Source organism: Rhineura floridana, chromosome 12 (genome assembly GCF_030035675.1).
Source record: "Rhineura floridana isolate rRhiFlo1 chromosome 12, rRhiFlo1.hap2, whole genome shotgun sequence".
NCBI classification, from domain to species: Eukaryota; Metazoa; Chordata; class Lepidosauria; order Squamata; family Rhineuridae; genus Rhineura; species Rhineura floridana.
Genome location: NC_084491.1, coordinates 39,270,781 through 39,296,359, shown reverse-complemented (window position 1 = coordinate 39,296,359; position 25,579 = coordinate 39,270,781). Strand labels below are relative to the sequence as shown.

The 25,579-nt window shown below is 46.1% G+C and overlaps 2 protein-coding genes across 6 annotated transcripts; both read left to right on the top strand.

The window, feature by feature from the left end:
- The first annotated feature begins 4 nt into the window (after positions 1–4).
- LOC133368783 (TLC domain-containing protein 5-like) lies at positions 5–3,887 on the top strand. Its single transcript, XM_061593396.1, has 3 exons — positions 5–200; positions 3,426–3,809; positions 3,865–3,887. Exons 1-3 carry the CDS (start codon positions 5–7, stop codon positions 3,885–3,887), a joined length of 603 nt encoding a protein of 200 aa, XP_061449380.1.
- On the top strand, positions 132–22,273 carry LOC133368281 (TLC domain-containing protein 5-like). 5 transcript variants are annotated; one of them, XM_061592305.1, is made up of 4 exons: positions 3,824–3,976; positions 17,459–17,658; positions 19,086–19,396; positions 21,011–22,273. In XM_061592305.1, exons 1-4 carry the CDS (start codon positions 3,909–3,911, stop codon positions 21,044–21,046), a joined length of 615 nt encoding a protein of 204 aa, XP_061448289.1. In that variant the 5' UTR covers positions 3,824–3,908; the 3' UTR covers positions 21,047–22,273. The 5 variants fall into 5 exon arrangements, with proteins under 5 accessions (XP_061448288.1, XP_061448289.1, XP_061448284.1 ...); XM_061592304.1 differs by lacking the exon at positions 3,824–3,976 and adding an exon at positions 132–200 and having other exon boundaries at positions 19,086–22,273; XM_061592300.1 differs by having other exon boundaries at positions 19,086–22,273.
- Positions 22,274–25,579: the final 3,306 nt, after the last annotated feature.

The window sequence follows — 25,579 nt, the reverse complement described above, 5'->3', positions numbered from 1 at the left end:
GATTATGGTCTCTATCATCCTCCAAGTGATCTGCAGCTTTCTGGTCTGGCTATCACTCTACAGTGGCTTCTGGTGTTGGAACAAGCATCGCACCCTGGAATGGAGCTGCCGGATGATCACCCTGATGCATGGGCTGATTGTCACCTTCCTTTCTGGCTACATTGCTCTGATTGATGGGCCCTGGCCTTTGACCCATGCAGGTATGCAGAGATGGTTCAACAGGGTTATCAGAGGTAATGGGGGATTAAATGTTCAAGAAGAGGAGGGCGGGGGCAACTGCTCTGTTCGCCAGCTGTAGCTACGCTTCACTCTGCTATGCCATCCTTATCCCAAAAGTGCAGCTTCAATCAGACTTTGACTGAGAGTGGAATTGAGCGACCCGATTGCTCCTGAGTATGAATAATTATTATTAATAATAATAATAATTTGATTTATTTACCTGCCCATCCCCTGAAGGTTCCAGGGCAGGTTATGACAATTTAAAATGCAGTATTAAAAACAGTTTTAAACAAATTACAATCACATGAAGAGGATTGCATGTAGCAGTTACACAGAGTGCTTTGGGATGTTCAGAGAGCTTCACTTACATTATCTTGAAACTTTTACAACGACCCTGAAAGGTAGGTCAATGTCATTCCCCCTATTTTGCATATGGGAGACGCTGAGCTATAGTTCAGTGCAGAAGGTCCAAGGTTCAATTCCCGGCATCTCCAGTTAGGACTGGGAATGTTCCCTTGGTCTGAAACCCCGGAAAGCTGCTGCCAGTCAGTGCAGACAATGCTGAGCTAGATGGACCAATGGTCTGACTCAGTAGTAGGCAGCTTGCTGTGTTGAGGCTGAGTGGCTTGGCTAAGGCAGAGGTAACATTCAAACTAGAGGCTTCCTGATTTTCAGCTCAGTCCCTTGATTCCCATTTGTCATTGCTTCCCCTAACCCAGGTGCCACCTTTCTGATCTTCACCAGATGTCTTACTCCTGCACTTTATCATCCATTCCTGGCTCCGTTGGCTCTCCAGGCTCCTGTTGCACCTCGCATCCAGCTCTCTTGAGTCCTCTTGCCTTCATCCTCTAGCAGGGGTGTAGTCACCCAGGTTCTTGGGGTTCTTAGACCCCTTACTTTTTGAGGAGCCAGGTGCCTGCAGGGTCTCTATGCCTCCAGTGTCCAGTGAGCCAAACAGTATGAAAGGGGAATGTGTTGGCCACTGAGAAGAGTCTTCTAGCATGCTTCCTTGCCCTTTCCTGCTGATTGGAGCCAATCAGAGTGAAAGGAGGTGAGTCAGCCATGGAGAAGCAGAAAGCAGCATTCAGGCCTGGCCAGATTATTCTATATTCTTAGAAGGTTGTATAATCTTAGAAGGGAGGGTGGCTGTGAGGGGATGTGGCTGTGGCTATTATGAAAGGACCCAGCATTTCTCAATCTGCCACTATACTTTACTACTGTCCTCTGGTCTAGCCTGCCATGATTACATAACAATGAGGACTAGAACCTTAAACCAGTGATCCCCAAGCTTGCAAGCCACACGCAAGTGCTCAGGAAGGGATACGGTGCTGCTACTACCCTGATGTAAGATGACTGCCCATGTCGATCTTTGCCATCTGTTGCTACTTTCCTTTCTTTGCCCCCGCCCTTTGCTCGTTTCTTTCCCTAGGAATAGCTCCACGCCTGCAGATCTGGATGTCATCTCCCCTGCTGTGTCCTCGCAAGCCCTCTCTTGCATTTAGTTCACCTCCTGATCGCCAGGATTAGGTTTTTAACTGCTTCAAGAGGCGCCTGTTGCCCTTGTGGGTGTGTTTAAAAATTCCTTGGAGTAGGGTCTTACTCTAAGCTATTTGGCCAAGTGCCATCTAAGCTAGTGACACCACATACAAATCATTTTTCTTCACTTGTGTAATTACTGCTGGGGCGATAGGGGCCCTGGGCACCACTGGGGCAATGGCACAAAATGGGCATCAAACAGAATATCATATACTGAGGGTTGTTAGAATAATGTTAAACTGCATGGCTTTTCAGTGTAGAATAATCAGGCATGCTTTCAGTGCTGTAGGAGATGAATAGCCTGCCATCAGCTTATTGAGAGTCTTAGTAAGGGCAGCAGGCCAAGCCAGAGTGACACTGATGCGGCTTCTCATTGGCTCTGTGCCTCTAGTGTAACACTGTAAGGCTGCCAGATACTACTGGGGTGGGGAATAAAACCAGGGGCATGCAATGCCAGTAAGCAACTGCCAGCAGATTTAGTGCAGAATAGCTTGCGGGCAGCAGCAGTCTATCTGCATAGGGAGAATTTTGAATTTCAGCATCAGTAGCCTTTGAAAGTCCACAACCATTTTTAATTTGCCACACTACCAGTTCATAGGAACATAGGACGCAGCTTTACACTGAGCCAGACCCATTGCTCCAACTAGTTTGGTACTGTCTACACTGACTGGTAGCAGCCCCCCAGGATTTCAGACAGGAGTCTTTCTCAGGCCTACCTGGAGATGCAGGACCTTCTGCACGCAAAGGAGATGCTCTGACACTGAGCTATGGCTCTCTCCCCACAGTGTGTTCCCAGAGCATGTAAGGAGGGAGCTTAGAACGAAGAACTTGCTCTGGGCATAGCTATGGAATAACTACAGCATCAGCAGCTGCACATCGTCTATATACACAGTGCTTTACAAAGAATGAGTGGACATGACGCTGCCCCAAGGAGCTTACAGTTTAGAAACAGATGCAAGAAAAACTACAGAAGGAGGGGAGGGGAGGGAGGGTAAACACAAGGAGGATTTGCAGTTATGTCGGTTGCACATACTTAGGCTCAGCTGCAGTATATTGTAGGGACTAGGAGATTGTTCCAGTGGCTTTACCAATAGGTGAGTTTTGAAGAAGGATTTGAAGGAAGGAAGGGAGATGTGCTCATAAAGACATGGGGCAGTTCCAGGTATAAGGCGCAGCTAGAAGGAAAGAATGGAACTGTTCCTGAGGGCAAGAGACCTGCAGACGGTTGAGGGTGGAGAGCTAAAAGCAATCAAGGCAAGGAAGAACACCTCAGATCTCACAGGATCGAGACATGAATTTGCATGCTTGCAACACACACACAGCGTACATCTCAAAATCCAGATTTTCTATATTAGAATCTGACATTTGGATATCTAAAACATGATATCTGATATCACTCCCAAATTCTCTTCTCAGGGTAAGTTTCTTTTTCTGAGAGGTCGGTCAAATTTTGGTGATGAGGAGGCTTGAGATCAAGCGCTGGGGAATGGGTCTGGTGCCTCAAACAGCAAAATCACTGAATGCTCCATGTGTGATATGAGGCTTTTTAAAAAAAATTAAAACGTTTTTACAAATCTATAAATTAAAATGCTCATCATTTTGAAACATTAAAAAAAATGTTGGGATTCCACTCATGGCAAACTCAGCTGTCCTTCTCCTCACTGTTCCAGGCCACCCCAACACAGCTCATCAGGTCCGTCTGATGTGCTTGACGCTGGGATACTTCCTCTTTGACTTGAGCTGGTGCATCTATTTCAAGAGCGAGGGCAGCTTGATGCTGTCTCACCACATGCTGAGCATCTGTGGCACAGCTTTTGTGCTGATGCTTGGCAAGTCTGCCACCGAAGTCAATGCTGTCCTCTTTGTGAGCGAGAGCACCAACCCTCTGCTGCAAGTACGCTGGTTCCTACGGGACATGGGGCACTACCACAACTTCCTCGGGGACCTGGTGGATTCCCTCTTTGTGACTCTCTTCTTGGGGCTGCGGATCATCGGGGGGGCATGGATCATACATTCGGTGATGACTTCGCCCAAGACAATCTGGATGATCAAAGGTGGGATCATGGCTATGTACATCGTGTCCTGGGCATTTATGCTGGATATCTGCAGTTTCGCCAGGAGGAAAGCAATGAAGAAATATTTTGCTTTGAGGAATGAAAGAACTGGGGGGGAGCGTCCCAAGAGCAACGGACTTCTTCCTGCATGTTGATGCAGACTTCAGGTGGGCTGTTGTGCCTAATCTAGCAATAAGCAAATGGAACTCCTGACCTCCAGAGCTCATTCCAAAGAGGAGGGGTCTTCAGGACCAGATTAGTCTGAGCTGTTGTTGGAAGAATGGGTGGGCGTTCTCCTTGAAGGAAAGTTGACAGAGAGGATGGAAAGGGCCTGTTGAAAATGCCAGTACAGGAGGAAGGGCTGCTAACTCAGAAAGACAAGAAGCCTGCAAACCAGTGGAAGTTGGTCCATTGGAGGGAGTACGGCATTGCCCCACCAAACCTCAGCCTGGTTTCAGCCAGCCCCCACCTGCCTGCCTTCTTTCTTACAACCAGTCCAGGGCTGTAAGCATCTTCCTCCTTCGTCTGAGTGCTGGCTTTGCAGAGAACTCATCAGGGAAGGGGATGAGGACAAAACTCGAATTGGCTCTGCCTGTCATTGGCATCCATGCTTGTCATCCTCCTAGTCCCTATGGGCACCAGCCACCATTGCTGCAAAACCAGCAGAAGAGCAGGGGAACATGGTGGTCTCTTAGCGTGGATGCTGTCGGCTGAGAAGGATGGCAAAGAAGTGTGGGTGTGAGGGGAGGGCTGAGCTGAGCAGTGGCCCAGGAAGAGATAGTGAGGACCGGGCTAGGGCCCTGTTTGGAGGGGCATTGCAGGCAACTGCTGTGAGCAGGCTGTTCTCTTTTAGCCAGGCAAGGGCAGGAAGCCAAATGCCTGATAGTTTTTTCTGGCATAGCCAGTCCAGAAGCCCTGCTGCTTGCCAGTCTCAGGGACCGACGTTGGATAACGCCATTCCTTGTTTTCCCTGGAGAAGGTGCCATTCCAAACTTCCCATGAAAGTAGATTAGTTAATGTTTATACTCCGCTTTTTAATTAAAATAATACTCAAAGCAGCTTACGACAACAAATACAGGGAGGCAATGTATAAAAACACTTAATGCTACAATAACATGTTTAGTACAAACAGTGTCACACGCCTAGCCCTGAACCAGCCTTCCTCAACCCTGAGGCCCTCCAGATGTTATGGACTACACACACCCACGAGACCTAGCCAGCACAGCTGTATGACGACGGCCCTGGGGCTGATAGGAGTTGTAGTCCATTTGGAGGGTAGCCCAGTTGAGGAAGGTTGCTTAGATCGTAACCAAAATGACCAAGGGGATGGACCGACTCCCCTATTGCAGGATTTGAGGCTGTTTAGATAAAAGGCGAGAAAGAGGTGACATGATAGAAGCATATAAAACGATGCACGGCATGGAGGAAGTTGACCGAGAAACGTTTTTCTCCCTCTCTCATAATACTAGAACTCGTGGGCATCAAATGAAGCTGAATGTTGGAAGATTCAGGACAGGCAAAAGGAAGTACTTCTTCACACAGTTAAACTGTAGGATTTACTTCTGCAAGAGGCAGTGATGGCCACAAATTTGGATGGCTTTAAAAGAGGATAAGGCAAATCCATGGAGGAGAAGGCTGTCAATGGCTACTAACCAAGATGGCTGTGCTCTGCCTCCATTGCCAGAGACAGAATGCTTCTGAATATCATTTGCTGGAAACTGGAGGAGGGGAGAGTGTTGTTGAGCTCGGGTCCTGCTTACAGGCTTCCCATTGGGGCATCTGGATGGCCACTGTGAGAACAGAATGCTGGACTAGATGGGCCACTGGCCTGATCCAGCAGGCTGTGCTTATGCTCTTAAGGCTGCTGATTCAAGTACTGAAGCAACAGGGCTTATATGAACAGCAGCTATAGATACAAGGAAAACAAGCCTGGCCAAAGCAAAGGGCTACAGGCCGAGGAGACTGAGTCCCAGGGCTGATGGCTTCTTGAAGGCAGGAAGTTCATACGGATCTTCCATCCAGTTGAATGCACAAGGAACAGGCCAACCTGAGCTTGAGGAAGTTTGGTGAACAGATGATAGCACCTTTGAAAGCAGGAAGGTGGCTCAATGGCTTTCTTGACCTTTAGGAACATCATAAGAAAAGCCCTGCTGGATCAGGCCAAAGGCCCATCTGGTCCAATGTTCATTTTTTGAATTGGCCAACCAGATCCCCATGGGAAGCCTGCAAGCAGAAACTGAGTGCATCAGCACCGTCCCCACCTGCAGTTCCCAGCAACTGGTATTCAAAGGCGTGCTGCCTTTGACGGGAAAGGGCACAGCTTTATTTCAGCGGCTCCAAGCTGTCTGAAACCGTCCAGTTGGATTGTACAGTCTACATTTTCTATTTGGAAATGCCACAGAGATTGACATACTGGAGGATTGTTCCTGGCTTCACCAACATGATCTCCGGAGACATCCCAGACCTCTCGATCCTCACTGACATGCAGCTCTGACAGTCTTCCGGTTCTGCTGCCTAACATATCTCAAGAGGAAATGGCGGGCATCAAATCTGGGACCATCCTGTCTGCTGTGTACCCACACTCCTGGCAATAAATAGCACCAGACTCATTATTTTTTTAAGTCATCCAGTTTGACTACTACAGATGAGGCCAGCATTGAAATAGGAAAAATGTCATAATTTGCCTGCATCTGAACAAATGCCTATTTACTGCCCAACTTATTTCCCATCCCAGGAACAACTTTCCTTTCCCTCTGAGTCCCTAGGACCATTGCTGCAGTTCATTCAGAGTGGCCGTGGCACATGTATCTTCTTGGCAATGCAAATCCAAGGGATTTAACAGTTGTATGAACTCCCTGCTCCTATTCCTAAACGGACATCAGCATTCAGTGGGGGAGGTAAAAGAGTGCTCCAGCTGTCACAAGTGTTCTTTGCACTGTGGATGAAAGTTATACACCCTCCCCAAAACGTCAAAGCAAACGCTGGTGTTTCTTGTCACTGAAGTCGCTTGGGAATCTCCAAGCTACTATTTCCAAAAAGCATGGATAAAAGGATTGCAGGTGGCCCTATCGGTTTCAGCACTTAGACTTTTACGGGAAGGTTTTTACCTTGACGTGTGCTGAATCTGCCATCCAGAACTCTCTCCTGTGCTCAGGGGGATAATTTGTGCTAATCTTCCTTTGCTCCAGAAAGCTACCCTTGATCTTCTAGGGGTGGCACATCTCTCTGGCTTCAAAGGAGGCTTGCCTGCTGCTCAGGTTTCGGTGTGGTTGCAAATCCCACTCTCTTCTCAAGAAGTTGCCTGCCTTAGGTTTGAAGAGTAAACTCCCAGAAAGCTGCAGGCATTTTTTCCTTGACCTTGTACTCTGGCAGACAAGGGGTGTGTGTGTGTATGTACACAGACACATGTATTCATGCATGTATAGAGAGAAGACAAAGGCTACAACCCCATCACTATTTACTTGCAAGCAAGCCTTGTTGAACTCAAGATGGCACTTACTTCTGGGCAGACATTAAAGGATTGTACTGTAAGGAAATATCTACCTCACTGCGCACCAGATTTACAGCACAAGCCTATGCATGCCTACACTGAAGTAAACCCCACTGAGTTCAATGGGACTTTCTCCTAAGGGACCGTGTGCAGAAGACTGAATCTTTAATTTGCTTTAATTATCATATTTATCTGCTTATTTGATTACCTCATGCTTTTTCTTTCTTTTTTTACTTGGCACCCCTGGGGCTGACAGCGGCACCACCAATAAACACTTTCAGGAATAGTGACTAGACTAAACACACAACCTTCATTACAACTTGGGAAGTTTTCCAATTGTGGATTCAGCCAGGCTGGAGGGTGTCAACATCTGGATTATTCAGAAAACCAAGAGACCCTGTGCCACTAGCAAAACACACACATACACACACAAGTAATTTCAAAGGAAATACTCTTAGGTATAACTTGGAAAGCCACTAGACTCCCTCTTATCTACCCTGAAAAGAAATGGTCACACTGAGAGGGAAGGGACTGAGTTCACATCCACACCATGCATTTAAAGCACTCTTATGTCACCTTAACAGTCATGGCTTCCACCTAAGAATCCTGGGAGCTGTAGTTTGTTAAGAGTGCTGAGAGTTGCTAGGAGACCCCTATTCCCTTCACAAAGTTACATTTCCCAGAGATCCCTAGGAAGAGGGATTGATTGTTACACCACTCTGGAAATTGTAGCTCGAGGGGAAGAGGGGTGTCTCAACAACTCTCAGTGCCTCCCAGCTCACCCACCCAGGTCTCGGTAATGCACACCAGATTGGCACCTCCATCCATGATCAAATCATGGATGAGTGTGGTCTTATTGTGTACCGATCTGGCATTAAACAACAGCACACAGTGGGCAGTGCGCACAGCAAATGAGCAACAAGGAACCCATCCATGAGAGGAGTGGGAGCGAGGAACAAGGCGTAGATAGACTTACCCTCATCTTCTATGGTAGTTCACCACCTCCCCTGGCTATACCTCCCTCTACCCATGATCACTGAAATTGGGGTGGCATCACCCATGTCCCTCCTTACTAAGATTACTCCTAAACCCCTGATACGGACCCAACAAGAGCCCACCAACAAAACCTACCTGAGCCAATTATCCCAGCAGGCCTCTGTGAGAATTGGGAACAGTCAGAGCCACTCAATATCTTTCACACAGGGCACATCTACTCCCCCTCTGTCTCACACCCAGGGAGGGCCAGCTTTCTGCCAGTTACAGACTCTCACCCTAAAGGCATCTGGCGACTTTCTCCCATCATTCAGTTCACTGCACAGGCTTTCACCCTGCGCAGGAACTACACATGCAGCATACCCACTACCAATCTCCTCTAGATTGGTTTTAAAAAAAAAAATAGAAGGGGGTAGTGCCCTTGCCTGCAGAACTCCCAAAGGGGCAACCCCCTTTGGTAGCACCCCCATCAGCGGCAGACCTGCTGCCCAAGGGCAGCCGGGCTTTTATGCCCCCTGACCCAACCAGGAGCGGATGCAAGATTGACTGCAGTCTCTCTCTGGAGTCAGGGCCAGAAAGGGGGTCCCAGTCCTTGCAGAACTGTCAAGAGACAGCAACCCAGAGGAGCAAGCATGCACCTGGATGCTCAGATACTCACTCCCAGGGCAGGTCTTCTCCAGTCCCCCAAAGCTGCAGCTGTTCCTATCTTCCCTCTTAGCTTCAGTGGGGCTGGATTGGTTCCTGGCTAGGGTGTCGGTTGCCAGCTACTATACAGTAATACCTCAGATAACAAAGTAGATGCATTCCTGGACATTACTTCTTTAAAAGAAACGTTGGTACCAGAGGTAGGAATAACATGGAAAGAATAGGCTTATTAAAAGCATCATGTATCTCTTGCGATGTATGAATGAATGTTGTATTTATGTATTTATTTATATTTTCTATATAAAGCAATTAAACATAAAGTGGTTTGCTCATTGAAAACAAATGTATTCTTAGTCCTCTCACAGTGCAATCCTATACATGTCTACTTGAATGCAAACCACACTGAGTTCAGCTGGACTTACTTCCGCACAGTAGTACAGTGGCAAATTCAGAAGTGCAAGTTCCTTTCATGTTAGTCATAGCCACACCACGCCACCTTTTCTGCTGCAGAGTTGAGAATGAGATCCTTGTTAATGCCTTCTCCCACAACAAACATCCCTAGGAGCCAATAAGCATAAAAAGGGAGAGTGTTAGCTACTGAGAACACACTTCTCAGTGGCTGACTCCTCTCCCTTCATTCTGATTGGCTCCAATCAGCACCAAATGTAAGGAAGCATGTTAGAAGACTCTTCTAAGCAGCTAAGACATTCCCCTTTTATGCTGATTGGCTCACAAGATGCTGGAGACACTGGGACTCTGCTCCCAGAAAAGTAAAGGGTCTAAAAACTCCTGAGACTCTGGATGACTACACCCCTGCTTCTGCATATATATTCATTTATTTAAAAGCATTTATATTTAAAAATCTCTGATATAAAAAGCAAACAATGGTATTCAAAGCCAGTCCTACACAGAGTAGAAGCATTGAAGTTCATAGACATGGTTCCCCAGTTTCAGTGGATCTACTCTGAGTAGGACTTAGTTGAATATAGCCCAATAACATTCAAACAACCTAAAACCAATAAAACTGCAGTATAAAAGTGTGCAAAGACAAACGAAACAGGAATTCAGGGGATCCAAACACATCAAACAGAGTCTGATCTAATGGGTCAGGGAAAGCCTGGGCCAACGAATTAAGACATTAGAAGATGTCTGAAGCAGCTGACAATCACTGCTTCAGGTGTAACAAAGGGAAGGGCATTCCACAATACAGGGGCAACAGTAGAAAATGTCTGTTTAGGGTCACCGCCCTATGACTGCCTGTCAGGTATGGTATCACGAATAGGATTTCCCCAGCTGATGTAAGTCAGTGGTTCCCAAACTTTTTCCCCTACGTGACCATATGAAAATTGTTAAGGATGCTGGCAGACCACTTAATGACGTCTGCCTGTTGTAGCAGTTGTAACGTGCTGTGCTAGATGCTGTATCATTTTTAATTGCATTTTTGCAGACATGTCGTAGACCACCTATATAGGGGTAGGCAGTAAATGTGTACAGGAGGGCAGCCTTTGAGAATTATTTTATTTATTTATTTATTATTGCATTTAAAACCTCCCTTTCTTTTCATGCTAGAAACCCAAGGCGGCTTACATATGGTTCCCAGGCCATCAAGGCACTGACCAGAGCTGACCCTGCTTAGCTTCAGCAGGGTCCTGACCTCATGTGCCTTCAGACCATAGCCTGGGACCTTTCACTTGTTTTAAAGTGTTCTTTGCTGCTTTTGGAAGGCAACTTTACCTGCTTGCTTTCCTTGTGTTAGGTTCCATGGGGAACTCTCTCACATACCCAACCCCTGCCAAAACAAGACTGAACTCCCTGCGTGTCAGCTGATGTGCAGAGAGTTTAATTCTGTTTGGTCAGTTTCATCAGAATGAATGCTCAATGAACAGGTAGCCTGGAAGAGCCCTTAGATGATGCTGGCTATTTATGGAGCATTCATTCCAATTTGTCATATGAAATTGTGTCAAGCCAGTGTCATACCACCTTTTCCAGTGCATTTTTAATCACTTTCCTTGGTGCAAAAATCCAACGGGGGGGGAGGGAGAAGAGAAGCTTGTTGTGAAAGACCTCCAAATCATCTGTAATTGAGTAACCCAAATTTGCTGGTATGTGATTGAATCCCATCCTAAAACTGGGACAATCTGGAAATGCCCAGAGATCTCAGCATCTGGGCAAGGTTCAAGTGGAAACAAGTGTGGTTTGCGTGCTTGCTTCCATCATGTACAAATTATCTTAAATTATTTGTGTGCGGCAGGTCAATGGGGGTGTCAAAGTTATGCATGATCGGATTGTCAAGACTGCAGATAGTCATCCAACCTGGCTCATGGTGTGATAAATACTAGCTTTTCACGTACAATAAGTAGCCTTTTAATGACCTGAATGTCATGAACACAGAACTTCAGAGGCCAATGGAACCAAACCACTGTTTAATCCGGTCGCCATCAGTCCACAGTGGCCCTCCCCACTCCAATCAGCCTATGCCATTGTTCCTAAATGTCTGGCTGAGGGGTGGATAGGAACACAGGTGCTTGTTAGAAGGCCAGAATATTTCTCCATTGAGTCCCGCATTTCATAGCTACTGTGTATGTGAGAATGTGGTGTGTGGGAGTTCACGACATGAGAAAGGAGGAAGCATGATCTGTGGGAGAGAGATGCACCTATGTTTTGTATGAGAATGGTGTATGTGAATGGAGCAGATGAGGGTGTGTGTGTGTGCCAAAGAATCCTGGGAATTGTAGCTTGTTAAGGGTGCAGGGATTTGTATCTGAGAGGGGTAAACTAGTTCTATTCTTTGAGGGAAGTCATCTGCGTTAAATGTATAGTATGCACACAGCCAGAGAGAAAAGTGTGTGTGTGTGTGAGAGAGAGAGAGAGACAGAGAGAGAGAGAGAGAGAATGCTTTGGCCCTACCCACATTTGTGGACTGCCCACTACCATTCCCTGCTATGTGGCCCCCAACCACTTTTCCCTGAGGGAATGTGGCCCCCGGCAGTACAAAACCTTCCTCATCCCTGGAGTACTTTGCCTGCCACAGCTCTCAGGCAGCTGCAGGATATCTTTTAAATGGCAAAAGCCAAGGACCTTCTCTATGCAACGCATGTGCTCTGCCACTAAATTATGGCCCCGCCTATCAGTTCTCCTCAGTCTCTGGTCTTCCCCTGCAATTATCATTGCCCCCTCCCACCTTGGGGGGGGGGTCTTGCTGCCCAGTCCTATCTGCCATGTATCGAGATTATAATATTCACCCATGTGAGGCATCAAACGGCAAGTAACACAGCATGTTGTTAGCCTGCACAGAGGGAGCATGAGCCATGGGAAAAGAAGCCAGCTGCAGAACAAACAAGTTCCAGGTGACTCCAGCAAGTAAGCCAAGCCGCGTGCAGAGCTGTTAGGAATTGCTAGGAAAACTGGATGGCCTTGTTCACTGAGTCCTTGATGCACTGTCAAAATGCTGCTGTTGTTTTTTTTAACAGCCTGAACAGCAAGGGCATTTTCAGCCCTGCCCATCTGCCAGAAATCTCCCTTGATGAACAGGTAAAGTCCCTTGCCAGGTGATGGATGAATAAACCTTTTGAAGGGGTCACGTTGATCTCACCTGGGCGATGTCCTGCTACAACAGCAACAGCCCTAAAAGAAACATTTTATGTTCCCACCACACCACCCACGGCTCTCTATTACTGGATCTATAAAGATGAATGATGGCCTCACTCTATATCGCTCCTCTCTCCCCCGTCACAATTCTGTCTGCATCTATGTTGGAATTACTTTTTAATATGTTTTTAAAGCTTCTTTTTAAAAAGTTGTTTTAAAGATGTTTTGTTTTAATATGTTTTTAAGGATGTTGTATTATATTTTACAGTCTGTTTTTATGATGCTTTAGAGTGTTTTTAGTGCTTTTGTTTGCCGCCCCGGGCTCCTACTAGGAGGAAGGGCGGGATATAAATCTAATAAATAAATTCCCCACTCCGCCTTTATCGACCAGATACTCGCTCAGTTTCCTTTCCAAAGGCTCACACCGGCCAGTTCAGTTCGCGCAATGAAAGGGCGTTTGGCGCTCTGGCAGAAGGGGCTGGTCGTTGACACCTTAGGAAAGAATTTTCTGCTTTCATCGAAGTCCCTCTTCCCTCGTTTCATTTCCTCCTGGCTTTTCCTCTCTGTTCTCCCTTGTTGATCACATCAAGGTTGATCAGATCGAGGCTTTCCTCTTCTAGTCTCTCGTTCCCCCACCGCACCGCTAACGCGCTGGCTCCGGCGCTGCGATCTGTCCTCCCCACCAGCAGGTGACCCTAAGCCGAGCTCCACTCCGCCTGCCGCTGCCATCGTCGCTGCCTGGAGCTCGGAGATCTCCGTAAGAGACGCCTCGCTGCCAGAGGCGGAAAAGCCGCGGGGGGATAGCGGCGTTGCGGCCTGTTTGGTGCTTTGGAGCAGGTAACCTCTCCAAGGAGCGCGCGGGGGGCTCCCCAAAGCCGAGCGCCCAGGCCGGTAAGCCGGGGGCGAGCTGATGAGCCGGCTCAGCTCTCTGTGGCGAGGGGGGGCATCTTTGGGGAGGGGACCAGGGGATCACCAGCTGGAGTGGAAGTCCTGGTCCGGGCGTGATGTCGGAGATGGGAAGGTCTCATGGCGTTTCAGCTCAGCGGCAGATGCCCCGAGATGGCACGGATCGCGAGCGCGCCCCTTGCAGCGCATCAGATTTTCGCCCCGAATCTTTTCAACGCCAGGGACGGCTCAGCCTTGGAAGCGGACGAGGCATCCTATGGGAGAGACGCTCTAAGCACGTGCAAAGCGTCTCACACACCCCTTTGGGGAAGCGCCAGTCCTGGAGGGAAGGGGCTTCTGGGCTCGGGAAAGCGGGCCTGCCTCGTGCGTCAAGATCCCTGCTTTCCTCTCCTTTGAGACACTGCTGCTGAAATGAAAAGGCCCCAGATGCAACCCGTGGCATTTAACGCCGTCTTAAAGCACATGGCTTCCTCCAAAGAATCCTGGTAATGGTAGTTTGTTGAGGGTGCTGGGAACTGTAGCTCTGGAGGGGTTAGCTATCGTTCCCGGGATTCTCTGGGGGAAGCCATGTGCTTTAAATCCATGGGGCGGAATATATCTGCCACTTGAGAGGACAGAGTAGGGATGGGAAACTCCTGATTCTCCAGAAGTAGGTATATGTTTTACCTTGTTAGCTGCTTGTTACACAGCAAACTGACTTACATTTTTAAGATCATAAGGATAGGTAAAAAATGCATTGTACTAAAAGCACATGCCATGCATTTTTTTTAAAAAAAATCAACAAAATGGGCCCAACTAATATCAGCAAAAAGCTTTGGCAGCACAACTACATAACAGACAAGACGACAACATTGGAGTCCATCAAAATCCTGGGGAAAGCAGCCACATGTTTATCTGGCGCTTGTAAAATGTCAGTGGAGGCGTCAGGTAAACCTCGCTGTTGGACTCCAACTCCCATGAGCGCCAACCATCATGGCCAATGATCAGGGGTGACGGTGAGAGGTGCAACATACAACATGGAGCCAATTGGCAAACTGGCACTTGAAAGTGGTCCAAGGCCTGCTGGTGGGTCTCGGCCACTTGTCTCAGAAATACTGTGGTAGGGGATACCCAATGCAGCTGTTTAACAACTTCCGATTTAAACCAGGAAGTTTTTAGCCCTCGTGGAAGCTTGAAAGTGTGTGATCGGAACAGATGTAACTCTGCCTGATATGGGTGTTGAAAGAGTTTTCAAAACAAAGAGACTGCTTAGAACTTAACTAAAAGTGCTAGCAAAGTAATTGGAAGTAACTTGTCTGGTCTACCACTTCTAGCATGTGGTGAGTAACTAATGGGGCTTAGCTAGGGTGCATGTTGCATGTGGTGCAATTAAATAGTCTTAAATCATTGTGGGAAACCTGGTTGACATTTGCTTGCCTGTGTGCCTTGAAAAGGTGTTGCTGGCGCTTGGCAATTTCAGACCTTTCCTCAGGTTGTGTCTGAATTAAGTTGAAATAGTTTTTCTAGCCCAGTGAGAATGTGGAAGTGTCCCCAGACACTCTGTGAGTGCTTGCTGAGGTGGGAAACGATGACAGCTAGTTAAAGGGTTGGCTTCATTTCCTTGAAATTGCAATCTGCTGTTCTGGATACCATGGAGACAACACTTACAGTGCTCCTGGGAGAGATCTGATTGATGTTTTAAAATATTATAAACATTTTAGTTACTTATATATATTATATGTATAGATTCATATATAGATTCATTCATATATATGGAATCTAATTTTATATATAGATTCATATATATAAAATGAATCTGCTTTAAACTGAGTCAGACCATTGGTCCATCTAGGTCCTTATTGTGGATGCTGACCAGCAACAGCTCTCCAGGGCCTCAGGCAGGGGACATTCCCATCTCTGCCTGGAGATGCCAGGGATTCAAAGTGGGGCCTTCTACATGCAAAACAGCCACTGAGCTATAGCCCTTCCCCAGTTTGAGCCCTATACTGCCTCTGCAGATATTCTAGGCGAAAGGGAGCCACGGTCCCTTCACTGCACACCCCTTGCCAGATCAGAACTACCATCCTCAGCCTACAGAGCTTTTGGTTAGGACAATCTCTCACCTTTTCTGCCCACCTGCACAAGCAGCCTTTATAGGAGAGAACAGCCCATAAGTTGCCGACTCGGAGGCAGAAGAGGGCAGGTGGGCAATGCCTCTGCAACCACAGGACTTACCAGCTGGCCGCACGGGTGGAAGCCAGCCCCTTCTCCAAAGCCCTCCTAGCTCCCTTTCATCCTGCTGGCTTCGGTGGGGCTGAATCCAGCTCCCTGACTGAGCAGCCAGTCATCTCCCCATGAGCTTGCCTCTAGTTTGCTTATGGCAGGTATAGGGAGCCTGAGGCCCAGGGGCCAAATGCCACTCTCCAGGCCTTCTTTTCTGGCCCCTGGGACTCTCCAGGCCACAGCCCATCACAGCCCCATCCCCCTCCATAGGTCACGCTCCTCACCAACTCTGCTTTGTACCCTCCTTGAAGGTTTTCGCTGGCTAAAATGTGCCCTTGAACTCTGATAATGGTCCCAGGCTATGGTCTGAAGGCACATGAGGCCAGCTCCCTGCGGAAGCTAAGCAGGGTCAGGTCTGGTCAGTGCCTGGATGGGAGACCGCCTGGGAACCATATGTAAGCTGCCTTGGGTTTCTAGCATGAAAAGAAAGGCGAGGTAGAAATGTCATAAATAAATAATAATGCCTCTTGGGGGTCTGGATGAAGGATGGAGAGTGGTGAGTGTGTCTGTGTAGAAACGACCCTACTATGCAGTGGAAAAATGTGCATTCATGGATCCACCCACTTTTGACTCCGAACCCACCCACCATTGGCATGTGGCCCACTGAAGGTTGTCCAGAAGGGAATGTGGCCCTTGGGGGGGGAAACGAATCAGCACTGCATTAGAGGTGCATCCACATTGTCTTGTTTTTGCACATTGCCTGTTCTGTCTCTGAAACTACAGCGAGAAGCTGGTGGAGTCCAGAATTTGCCTTATGGTACTTCCTGCCAACTGATTCTTTTCCGATTAGTGCTCTGCCTCCTGCGGCTCGCTCTTGCGGCAAAGTGATTTCCACATACAGGATGGAGGATGCCTCCCACAGCTGGCCTGAACAAATGATTCTGTGTCCATCCCTCCCTCTCCCAACCGTTGCCCTGTTCCCTGCCCCTTCCCCCAGTGTTCCAGTGTGGGGCTTCAGTGGTCTGCATAAAAGGCTGCAGTGTCAGGTTTTTCTTTGCAAACATTTGAGAATGCTCATCCATGAGCAAAGGCAACCAGGTATAGAAATTACAAGTGGGGGGCCTGCAACAAAATGTTGCAGTGTCTCATCACCTTGTAGCAGGAGCAGGTTGCGTCGCTACTGTGTATGGGGAAGCAGAGAGGGAGGGCAAGGCTGCAGAGAGGGAGGGCAAGGCTGCAGAGAGGTTGGTGCAGTGCAGATGCATTGGGGGAGCACTGGACTGGTGCCACCAGTGCATTTGCACTGCACCGACTTCACCACTGCCTCCCCCCTCCTCCCTACCACCAGGTAATCAGAAGCGACATGACCAATCAGCGTCCTCCCACGCCGTTCAGTAGTGAGCAGGAGCAGCCAGACATACCCTCCTCTAGGATGCTCCATTCCAGCACCCTAACCAATTTTCTAGTTTTCTTTCCCAACTGACCCTCAACGTTCTGTGCCACTGAGCATGCTCAGTGATTTGGGATTGTGTTTGTTTTCCCCATAGGTTTTTTTTTTTTTAAAGATCTTTTTGTACTGTGCTAACCTTGGGAGTTTCTCTGAGCATGCTGGTATCGCCCTCTGGTTTCTCCAAATTCTCAATGGCCCCTAGTCATAGTCATTGGCACTTGCTACCCAAGTTCACTATTAGAAGGTGTGATTTATGGCAAGCAATCCCAGTGTGTGTGGCGTGTGTGTGGCCCATGTGTGTGGCGTGTGGTTGCTTGCGAAATTTAAGGGATTTAACTCTTACACCTCTTATTTCTCCCCTCTCTCCCATCACAGAATGGTGGCCACCATGGTCCTCTGGGTGGCCTTCAGCCTGATTGGCTGGTTCTCCCTCTACACTTGGTCTTGTCATTGGTTCAAAGACCGCACCTATGAGTGGAGCTGCCGATTGGTCACTCTGACTCACGGGGTCCTTGCCACTTGCCTCTCCGGCTACATCGGCTTCATTGATGGCCCGTGGCCTATGTCTTACCCAGGTACACTACAACCCTTTTACCTTGGATTAGAAGTGGGTTCCGCACTTGCTGAAAGCATCACGGAGGCAGCAAAAGCAGCGAAGTCTGCATTAGGGGTGATAAGGAAGGGGACTGAAAATAAAGCTGCCATTATTTCAGGGGCGGGTAACCTGTGGCCCTCCAGATATGGTTGGACTCCAACACCCATCAGCCCCAGCCAGCATAGCCAGTGGTCAGGGATGATGGGAGTTGTAGTCTAATAACATCTGGATGGCCACAGGTTTCCCATCCTTGGGCTAAAGCATTTGGGCCTTTTTAGTTTAGAAGAAAAAAAGATCCTAAATTTGGGAGTGGTGGAAACATGATATTTATAATAAAGCTATTGTATTGGATCAAGGGGGCAATATGAAATATTAAAATAATTTATGGAATTTATTGCATGCCATTGGGTTAGTAATTCTGTATTTTACTAACGTGATAGTTTTATACATTACTAACAAGTTGTAATTTGGATATGGGTTTGTAGCTGAAGATCCTGAAAATCTCAACATTCATTGAAAAAAAATTCTAGCACTTAACAATAGGCAAATAGGCTGCAAACTTTGCAAATGATGTAGAAGCTTTTATGAACAAAGGTCATGAGGGAAAGCTCTGGTTGATTCTGTATAGTGATTGGCCACTTCCCATGCTGACAAACGATTATGTAAAGATAAGTGCATGATATAAACTTTTCTCAATTTGCATGCTTCCTAGAGGTCACCGGATCCGGCCCTTCTCCCTGACATGCTCATTTTTTCAGTGTAGAAGTTCTGGGTTGTTTTTATTATGGGGGAACCATTCAAACTATGCTGTTCCCCTCCACATGATCTTCATCACATGCTTCTGCTGACTGTGGCTCAGCTCTTGGATCAGGGGCTGGAAATAGAATCAGAGGAGTTGCTGCGTCTTTAAAAAAAAAGACAGAGACGCAGCCCCATCACACCCCATGAGACAAATCTGCATAATATTTGCAGACGCTAATTTTTAAATATAGGCCCAAACTTAGGCTTTTAGAGGCTGTTTTTGGTCAACCCCTAACAATGTCCCTGGCTGAAATTAAGGTATTCCATGGTGTGTATCACCTGAGACTCCTTGTTGCATGGGATGGGACATAGATGGAAGTTTTAGTTTGTACACCGCCCAGAGAGCTTCGGCTATGGGGCGGTATAGAAATTTAATAAAATAAATAAATAAATAAATAAATAGCACAGTAGCAGAGCATCAACTTTGCTTACAGAAAGTCCCAGGTATGGCAGCAAATGTCCCCTGCCTAAAACCCTAGAGAGCTGCTTCCAGTTGGTGTGAATGATACTGAGCTTGTTGGGCCAGTGATTACTAAGTTGCTATAAGGCAGCTTCCCATATTATGGGCTGGACTCAGTCTGACCTTATTTTTGCCTTTCCTTTCAGGGTCGCCTAACACCACCCTCCAGATCCATGCGTTGTGCATGAGCTTGGGTTATTTCCTCTTTGACCTTGGTTGGTGTGTCTATTTCCAGGCAGAAGGGGCACTGATGCTGGCCCATCACACTGTCAGCATTCTGGGAATCACCATCTCCCTTGCCCTGGGCGAGTCTGCTGCGGAGGTCAATGGTGTCGTCTTCGGCAGCGAGATCACCAACCCACTCCTGCAGGCCCGTTGGTTTCTCCGGGAGAAAGGGCTGTACCACACTTTTGTGGGGGATGTGGTGGATTTCCTCTTTGTGGTGCTCTTCACAGGGGTGAGGATTGGGGTCGGGGCCTGGCTGATGTACTGCGTGTTGATGTCGCCCAAACCCAGGTGGTTCATCAAGGTTGGGGGCGTGATAATGTACGTTGTTTCTTGGGTGTTCATGGTTAGTATCTGCCGATTTGCTCGGCGAAAAAGCATGAAGAAATACCATGCCTGGAGGAGTCAATGGAACAAAGAGATGAACTTGAATGCCAATGGCCATCTGAAGGGCCATTGACATCCCAACTCACTCTGGGTCCATCTTCATGATCTGGCTGGCAGAAAGAAAAAAAGTTACCCAAGGCCTAGTTTACAAGGCCATGTGTGAGAGATGAGTCATGTTGGAGTGAAGACCCCGTGCCATGCAGTAGATAAGAGTGCTGGGCTAGGACTGGGGAAACCCAGGTTCAAATCCCTGCTTAGCCATGAAGCTCACTGGGTAACTGTAGCCAGCCACTTTCCTTTCAGCCTAATCTACCTCACAGGGTTGTTGTGAGGATAAAATAGGATAACTCTTGTTTACACTGCCCTGAGTATTTTGGAGGAAGGATGGGATATGAAAGTGATTGGTTGATAGACCTGCACCATGCTGGCAGGCTGGAGCAGGTTTTAATGCCAGGGATGTTTACACTGTGAAATCGGTTGTGTACAGTGGAATGTGGTGGGATACTGTGTGCTGAAGACAAAGTGTGTTCAATAAGATGAAAGTGCTAGTATGCACAATTACACCTGCTTATGCTTCCAAGTCACGATGAAAAAAAAATGTCATTTCCATTCTCATTTCTCCAATCTTAAATTCAGTTTTGCAGCAATTTGCAATTAAAAAAAATCCTCCTGAAAATTCTTCAGCATTTTCGTGTGAATTTCTGCTACTAATCACATTTTTGCATGTGGTTTTGACTGCACACAGTTTTGCAAGCAATTTCTCCTAAAATAATATCTATTATAAAATAATATCTGCTAATCAAACTTGGTACTGGATTTCGACTGAATCCGACAGACCACTGTCTTTTCGGACCGGCACTGGTTTCTTGCCGCAGCTGTAATTGGCACGGATGTTTTTTCTGTCCCCCCCCCCCCGATTTTACGTAATTAGCTTCGTAATTGTATTTTCTCTGCATTGATGCATTCCTAACGGCTGTGTAGGTATGATAACAATCGTCATTAACATCCATTAACCCGAGGCAAGAGGCAGACTCAAAGGCGATTATCTGCCTCGAATTCAGAGCTTGGAAAAGTTACTTTTTTGAACTACAGCTCCCATCAGCCTAATCCAGTGGCCATGTTGCCTAGGGCTGATGGGAGTTGTAGTTCAAAAAAGTAACTTTTCCAAGCTCTGGCCCTCGATGATATATAAATAGGAAACAAAACCCAAGTGGAACACTGTGATCATTTACAGAAGATTTATGTTAAAAATTACGAAAAAAAATTTCACCACAACCAACAACAAAAATACTCCAGCAGATCGAATCGGCAAGTGCCAAAGGAAGTGGAAACAAAAAAGGGCAGAGTGGGATTGAACGACAGACTATTGGAATACAAGCAGGTCAGAATTAGGTAGCAAACCCCATCCCAAGACCCCAGTTTGCATAACTTGTTTCAAATGCCATATATCTGTTTTCAGGTGGAGGGTTTTGAACTCTTGCGGAAGTTTTGCTAGCAGAAAATTGGAATTTGAAAGAAAATGTTACCATGCGGAATGTTCCTGTTCAGCATGCCAGCCATGCCCTTTTCCTTTGTACTTCATTCCATTCTGTTTTCCAACCCCATTTTCTGCCCCTCCCCACCTCGATAATTAACCAGCATTCTGTGGCCATTAAGCATGCTCAGTCTTCATCGGGCTGTTCTTGACTTCTACCCCCACCCCAGGATTTTTTCCATAAAATATTGCTGTTCTTCTACAAACCGTGGAGTTCCTCCAAGTCTTCAGATATCTCTTTCTTGTGTGAGGATGGTGCTGTTTTGGCTCGGAGAATGTTTGCTATATTAGCATATTGGCAGAATATAGGAACTTCCAGTTGATGGGATGTTAAGATACAGCAGTTCCCCCTTAATGTCCCTGGATGTAATGGTTGCTCTGTAGTAAGGATGGATGACTTGTGGCCCTCCAGATATTGCTGGACAACAGCTGCCATCATCCCTGACCATAGTCATGCTGGCTGGAGCTGATGGAGTCCATCAACATCTGGAGAGCCACAGGTTATATTTGCAAGTAATATTTGCAAGTCAGAGTGACCACCAGGATTTAAAAAATGTTTTGAAGCAGGTTGTTTGTGCTTCTTTGCCAAGATTGCTGATGTGTGATTTCTCCAAAACCATGTATGGAGGTCTATTCTTGTGCTTGCATTTGGTAACGTATATTACTTTGTTAGACGTGCAGGTGATGTTCTCTTTGATAGGTCTCATCACTTGTTCTGCTTTTAATAAATGTGAGTGTTTCTGCAAGCTAAGTGCAGGTGATACAGTTACTGGATTTACCTGTTTGTGCCTGGCACATTAGCATTTTAGGAAGAAGGCTGCATTAAAACATGTTAGATTTCCACAGGCAAGGAATTTTCTTTCGTACACAAGAGCAGTCAAGTATTTGATCTCCCAGTATACTACTGCCTGCATTCCGAAGTAGTATGGTCCAGCACCAGGTGCATTATATGCTCTCTTGACCATGTATCTTGGCTCTTACTAACTCATGAAAAGACCCAGAGGCGACAGTGAAAGGATGGGCCCCCTTTAAAAGGATGGACAATGTCCAAAATTTCACTATCCAGAAGGGCTAACTTACGGTGTCTAGATCTGAGTACATACAAAGTACATCATCAGATTAGTGTAAAGATACTGTTTTTAATTACTGTGTAATAATTATTCCATGTTCCGCCAGCGATGGGTATAGCAGCTTTGTATTATATTTTTTAAAAAATAAAATATTTTATGTATGTAAGGAATGCCATAGTGTTTTCTCTGCCTCAGCAGCATACATAATGGGAATTCTGGAAATTATTCTGTTAAACTTCCTGGGGTGGCTAATTCCATAATTGGGGTGCCACTACCAAAAAGGCTCTCTCCTTGGTAGCTACCTGCCCCATTGCATTTGGCAGGGGCACCCAGAACAGGGCCTCCACAGAGGATGTTAAGGTTCAGTTAGGCGTATGTGGGAGGCAGCAATCTTTTAAGATTGCTAGTCCCAATTTGGTAAGAGCAATCTATGGCCACATCTGCACCATACCTTTAAAGCATGCTTATACAACTTTAAACAGTCATGGCTTCCCCAAAAGAGTCTTGGAAGGGGTAGTTTGTTAAAGGTGCTAAGAGTTGCTAGGAGACCCTTATTCCCTCTCACAGAGCTACAGTTCTCAGAGTTCCCTGGAAAGAGAGATTGTTAAACTACTTTGGAAATTGTAGTTCTATAGGTGGAATAGGGGTCTCCTAACAACTCTCAGCACCCTTAAACTACAGTTCCCTGAATTGGCGGGGGGTGCTATGATGGTGAAAGTGGTATAATACCGCTTTAAATCTATAGCGTGGATCATGCAGTCCATGGGTGGGTCTCCCTCTGGATCGGGTTCCTCATGCAAAAACTGGGTGCTGACTGAACACACACACCCCTCAGTCATTCTCTCATAACCAGCACCCTAGATTGTGTAACTGGTACGATGCAGTATATGATTGTGTGTATGTTGTTGTTTTTAACCAGATCTTTCCCCACAAATTTACTCTTATAAATCTCCCTTTTTCAATTGCCCCTCTCCTTTTGACAGAGTCCTTTACATAGCTGCACTTATATTTATTTATTTACGGGCTCACATATGTTGTAAGGGTCAGGGCTTGCTTTCTTTTGAATGACTAACAAATGCAAACTTTTGAAGTTTGGGCTGTCTGGAGACATGTCAGGCCTGCCGGCGTTCAAGTCTGTTATTTGGATGCCAAGATGAGAGACGAGACTTTTTTAAAAAGTCTCGTGAAAGCTCTAAACTTACTTATGCAGCTTCTAGCTTCTATACTGCTTAGTTTAGGGCTGGGGGAGTGCAATTGTGAGGATTGCTGCCATTTCAAAAGGAGTCCCTATTTCAAACACCAAAACACTTTCCAGCAGATTGATTTCTCCGAATCGTGCCACTTTGATATTTTCTGGCCAGTCTATAACGGGTATTGTGTGTATGTGTGTGTGTGAGAGAGATAGATAGAGAGTACACACCAGAATGAATATGGAAGCACAATCATTTGTGAGGACATGGCAAGGAGAAGCTGGTCTGCTATGGCAAAGAGGGCACTGCTCCACCAAGCTCAGTCTACCCTCAGCCATCCCCCACCAGCCTAGAGGGCAGGGTTGATAAAAATCAATGATTCTTTTTTTTAAAAAAAATTAAAAATGGATTTTAAAAATGTAAATCAGATTTCAAAATTTTCTTAAAACAGTAAAAAAAAAGAGCCTAGGTGAAATATATCATGAATACTAATTATATCTAATGATGTACTATGAATATGTTGACAGCGGTTTATGGAGATAGGTAACAACCTGAGCCATATTCACACTGTACATTTATTTTTCCACTATTCCACATTAAGCAGTCATTGTTTCCCCCAAAGAATCCTGGGAAGTGTAGTTGTGAAGGGTGCTGAGAGTTGTTAGGAGACTCCTATTTTCCTCATAGAGCTACAATTATCGGAGTTCAGAGGGAAAAGGGGCTGACTGTTAAACCACTCTGAAAATTGTAGCTCTCTGAGCAGGTCTCCTAACAACTCTGAGCACCCTTCTCAAACTACACTTCCCAGGATTCTTTAGCCATGGCTGCTTAGAGTGGAATAAATGTACAGTGTGAATGAGGCCCTGATCAGTCCTGTTCTGCAGCTGGTGTACATGAAGTGCACACTCTCTCACTATCTCTACACCTTGCCTATCTCTAAGCTCAAAGATTTTATTTATTTATTTATATTTATTTATTTATACCCTACCTTATGGCCAAAAGGCCCTCAAGACGGCTTACAAGAAAAAAACATACAGGAATGCATCCATAAAACAATACAATTTACAAAATTAAATAACAAATAACAGTATTAAAAAACAGCAATTACAAAACTTCCAATGAAAATACAATGTGGTGCAGGCACCTGGAGCGGCAGAAACAGAAAGATAGGGAAGGTCAATGAACAGAATTTGGGAAGATGCAGTTGACCTGAACAAGGAGGAGACCGCTGAAGAGGTAATCCAGCTCTTCGCAGCAGTAGCCTCTTCTGCAGGTAGAGAGAGTTTTTTCCTCTTTTGGACTCATTCACTCTAAATTGAGAAATAAGTTGGGAACTGAAAAAGCAGGAAAGTTTGTATTTCTTTTCCAGACAATGAACAAGGAAGACAAAGATGAAGAAGACTGAGTTAAATGTACCACCCAATATTTGAAGTTGCTCGTGTTGACTTGGTTGAAATTGCCTAAATTTTATTTTGCAAAGAACTTTACACTTATCTAAAAACTGAAATAGTTAACCATTCAAAAATCCATGTGCATGTTTTGTTAATGTTTGTTGAGGAAGAAAACTAACTAGAAGAATAAAAAATCTTTTTAGTACAGTTTAAAAGCCTGTTTGGTGGTGATGATTCTGGCACATCATGACAAAATACCATGATTAATTGAATATTTGGAGCTGGTACATCTCCTGAATGACTTCACAAGTTCATTCTGCTTCAGTACTAAAATGAATTATCATCCCATTTTTTAATGAAGATTGATCTGAAAACAATTCAGAATAATTGCTTTCTAATGAAACCTACATCTCTGTATTAAGGTTATGTTAAACAATGTACTTCTACTAAAAATGATGATTAAACAAACTTCCTCACTAGTGATTTAAACTGTGATTTAAATCATTAAAACTGATTTAAATCATTAAAACTGAGTCCTTCAGAGAAGCGATTTAAATCATGATTTAAATCAAATCATCTCTGCCAGAGAGTGGCCCTGGCTCAATGTTGCCCCTTGTAGAACTCAGCAGGGAGGAGGATGGGGGGGGGAATCTGCTTTTGGGCTCCCTGCCTGCCACCCCACCAGTCCCAATGGGCACCAGCTCCTACTGCCATCAGGGCAGGACTTTGGGGCAGCAGTCCAGGGCCTCATTCAGTAGAATGAGTAGGCGGTCTCCCCAATGCAACAGGGCTGATTTGCCACATTTTTAAGTAATGCATATTTCCATCTAAAGAGCGTTGCCC

Excerpts from the sequence above, each read along its gene's own strand:
- LOC133368783 (XM_061593396.1), top strand. The coding sequence starts at position 5 with ATGGTCTCTATCATCCTCCAAGTGATCTGCAGCTTTCTGGTCTGGCTA. Across the intron at positions 201-3,425 it reads CTGGCCTTTGACCCATGCAG|GCCACCCCAACACAGCTCAT; the intron begins GTATGCAGAGAT and ends TCACTGTTCCAG. Across the intron at positions 3,810-3,864 it reads GACAATCTGGATGATCAAAG|TTTCGCCAGGAGGAAAGCAA; the intron begins GTGGGATCATGG and ends GGATATCTGCAG.
- LOC133368281 (XM_061592300.1), top strand. The coding sequence starts at position 3,909 with ATGAAAGAACTGGGGGGGAGCGTCCCAAGAGCAACGGACTTCTTCCTG. Across the intron at positions 3,977-17,458 it reads CATGTTGATGCAGACTTCAG|AATGGTGGCCACCATGGTCC; the intron begins GTGGGCTGTTGT and ends CTCCCATCACAG. Across the intron at positions 17,659-19,085 it reads GTGGCCTATGTCTTACCCAG|GGTCGCCTAACACCACCCTC; the intron begins GTACACTACAAC and ends CTTTCCTTTCAG.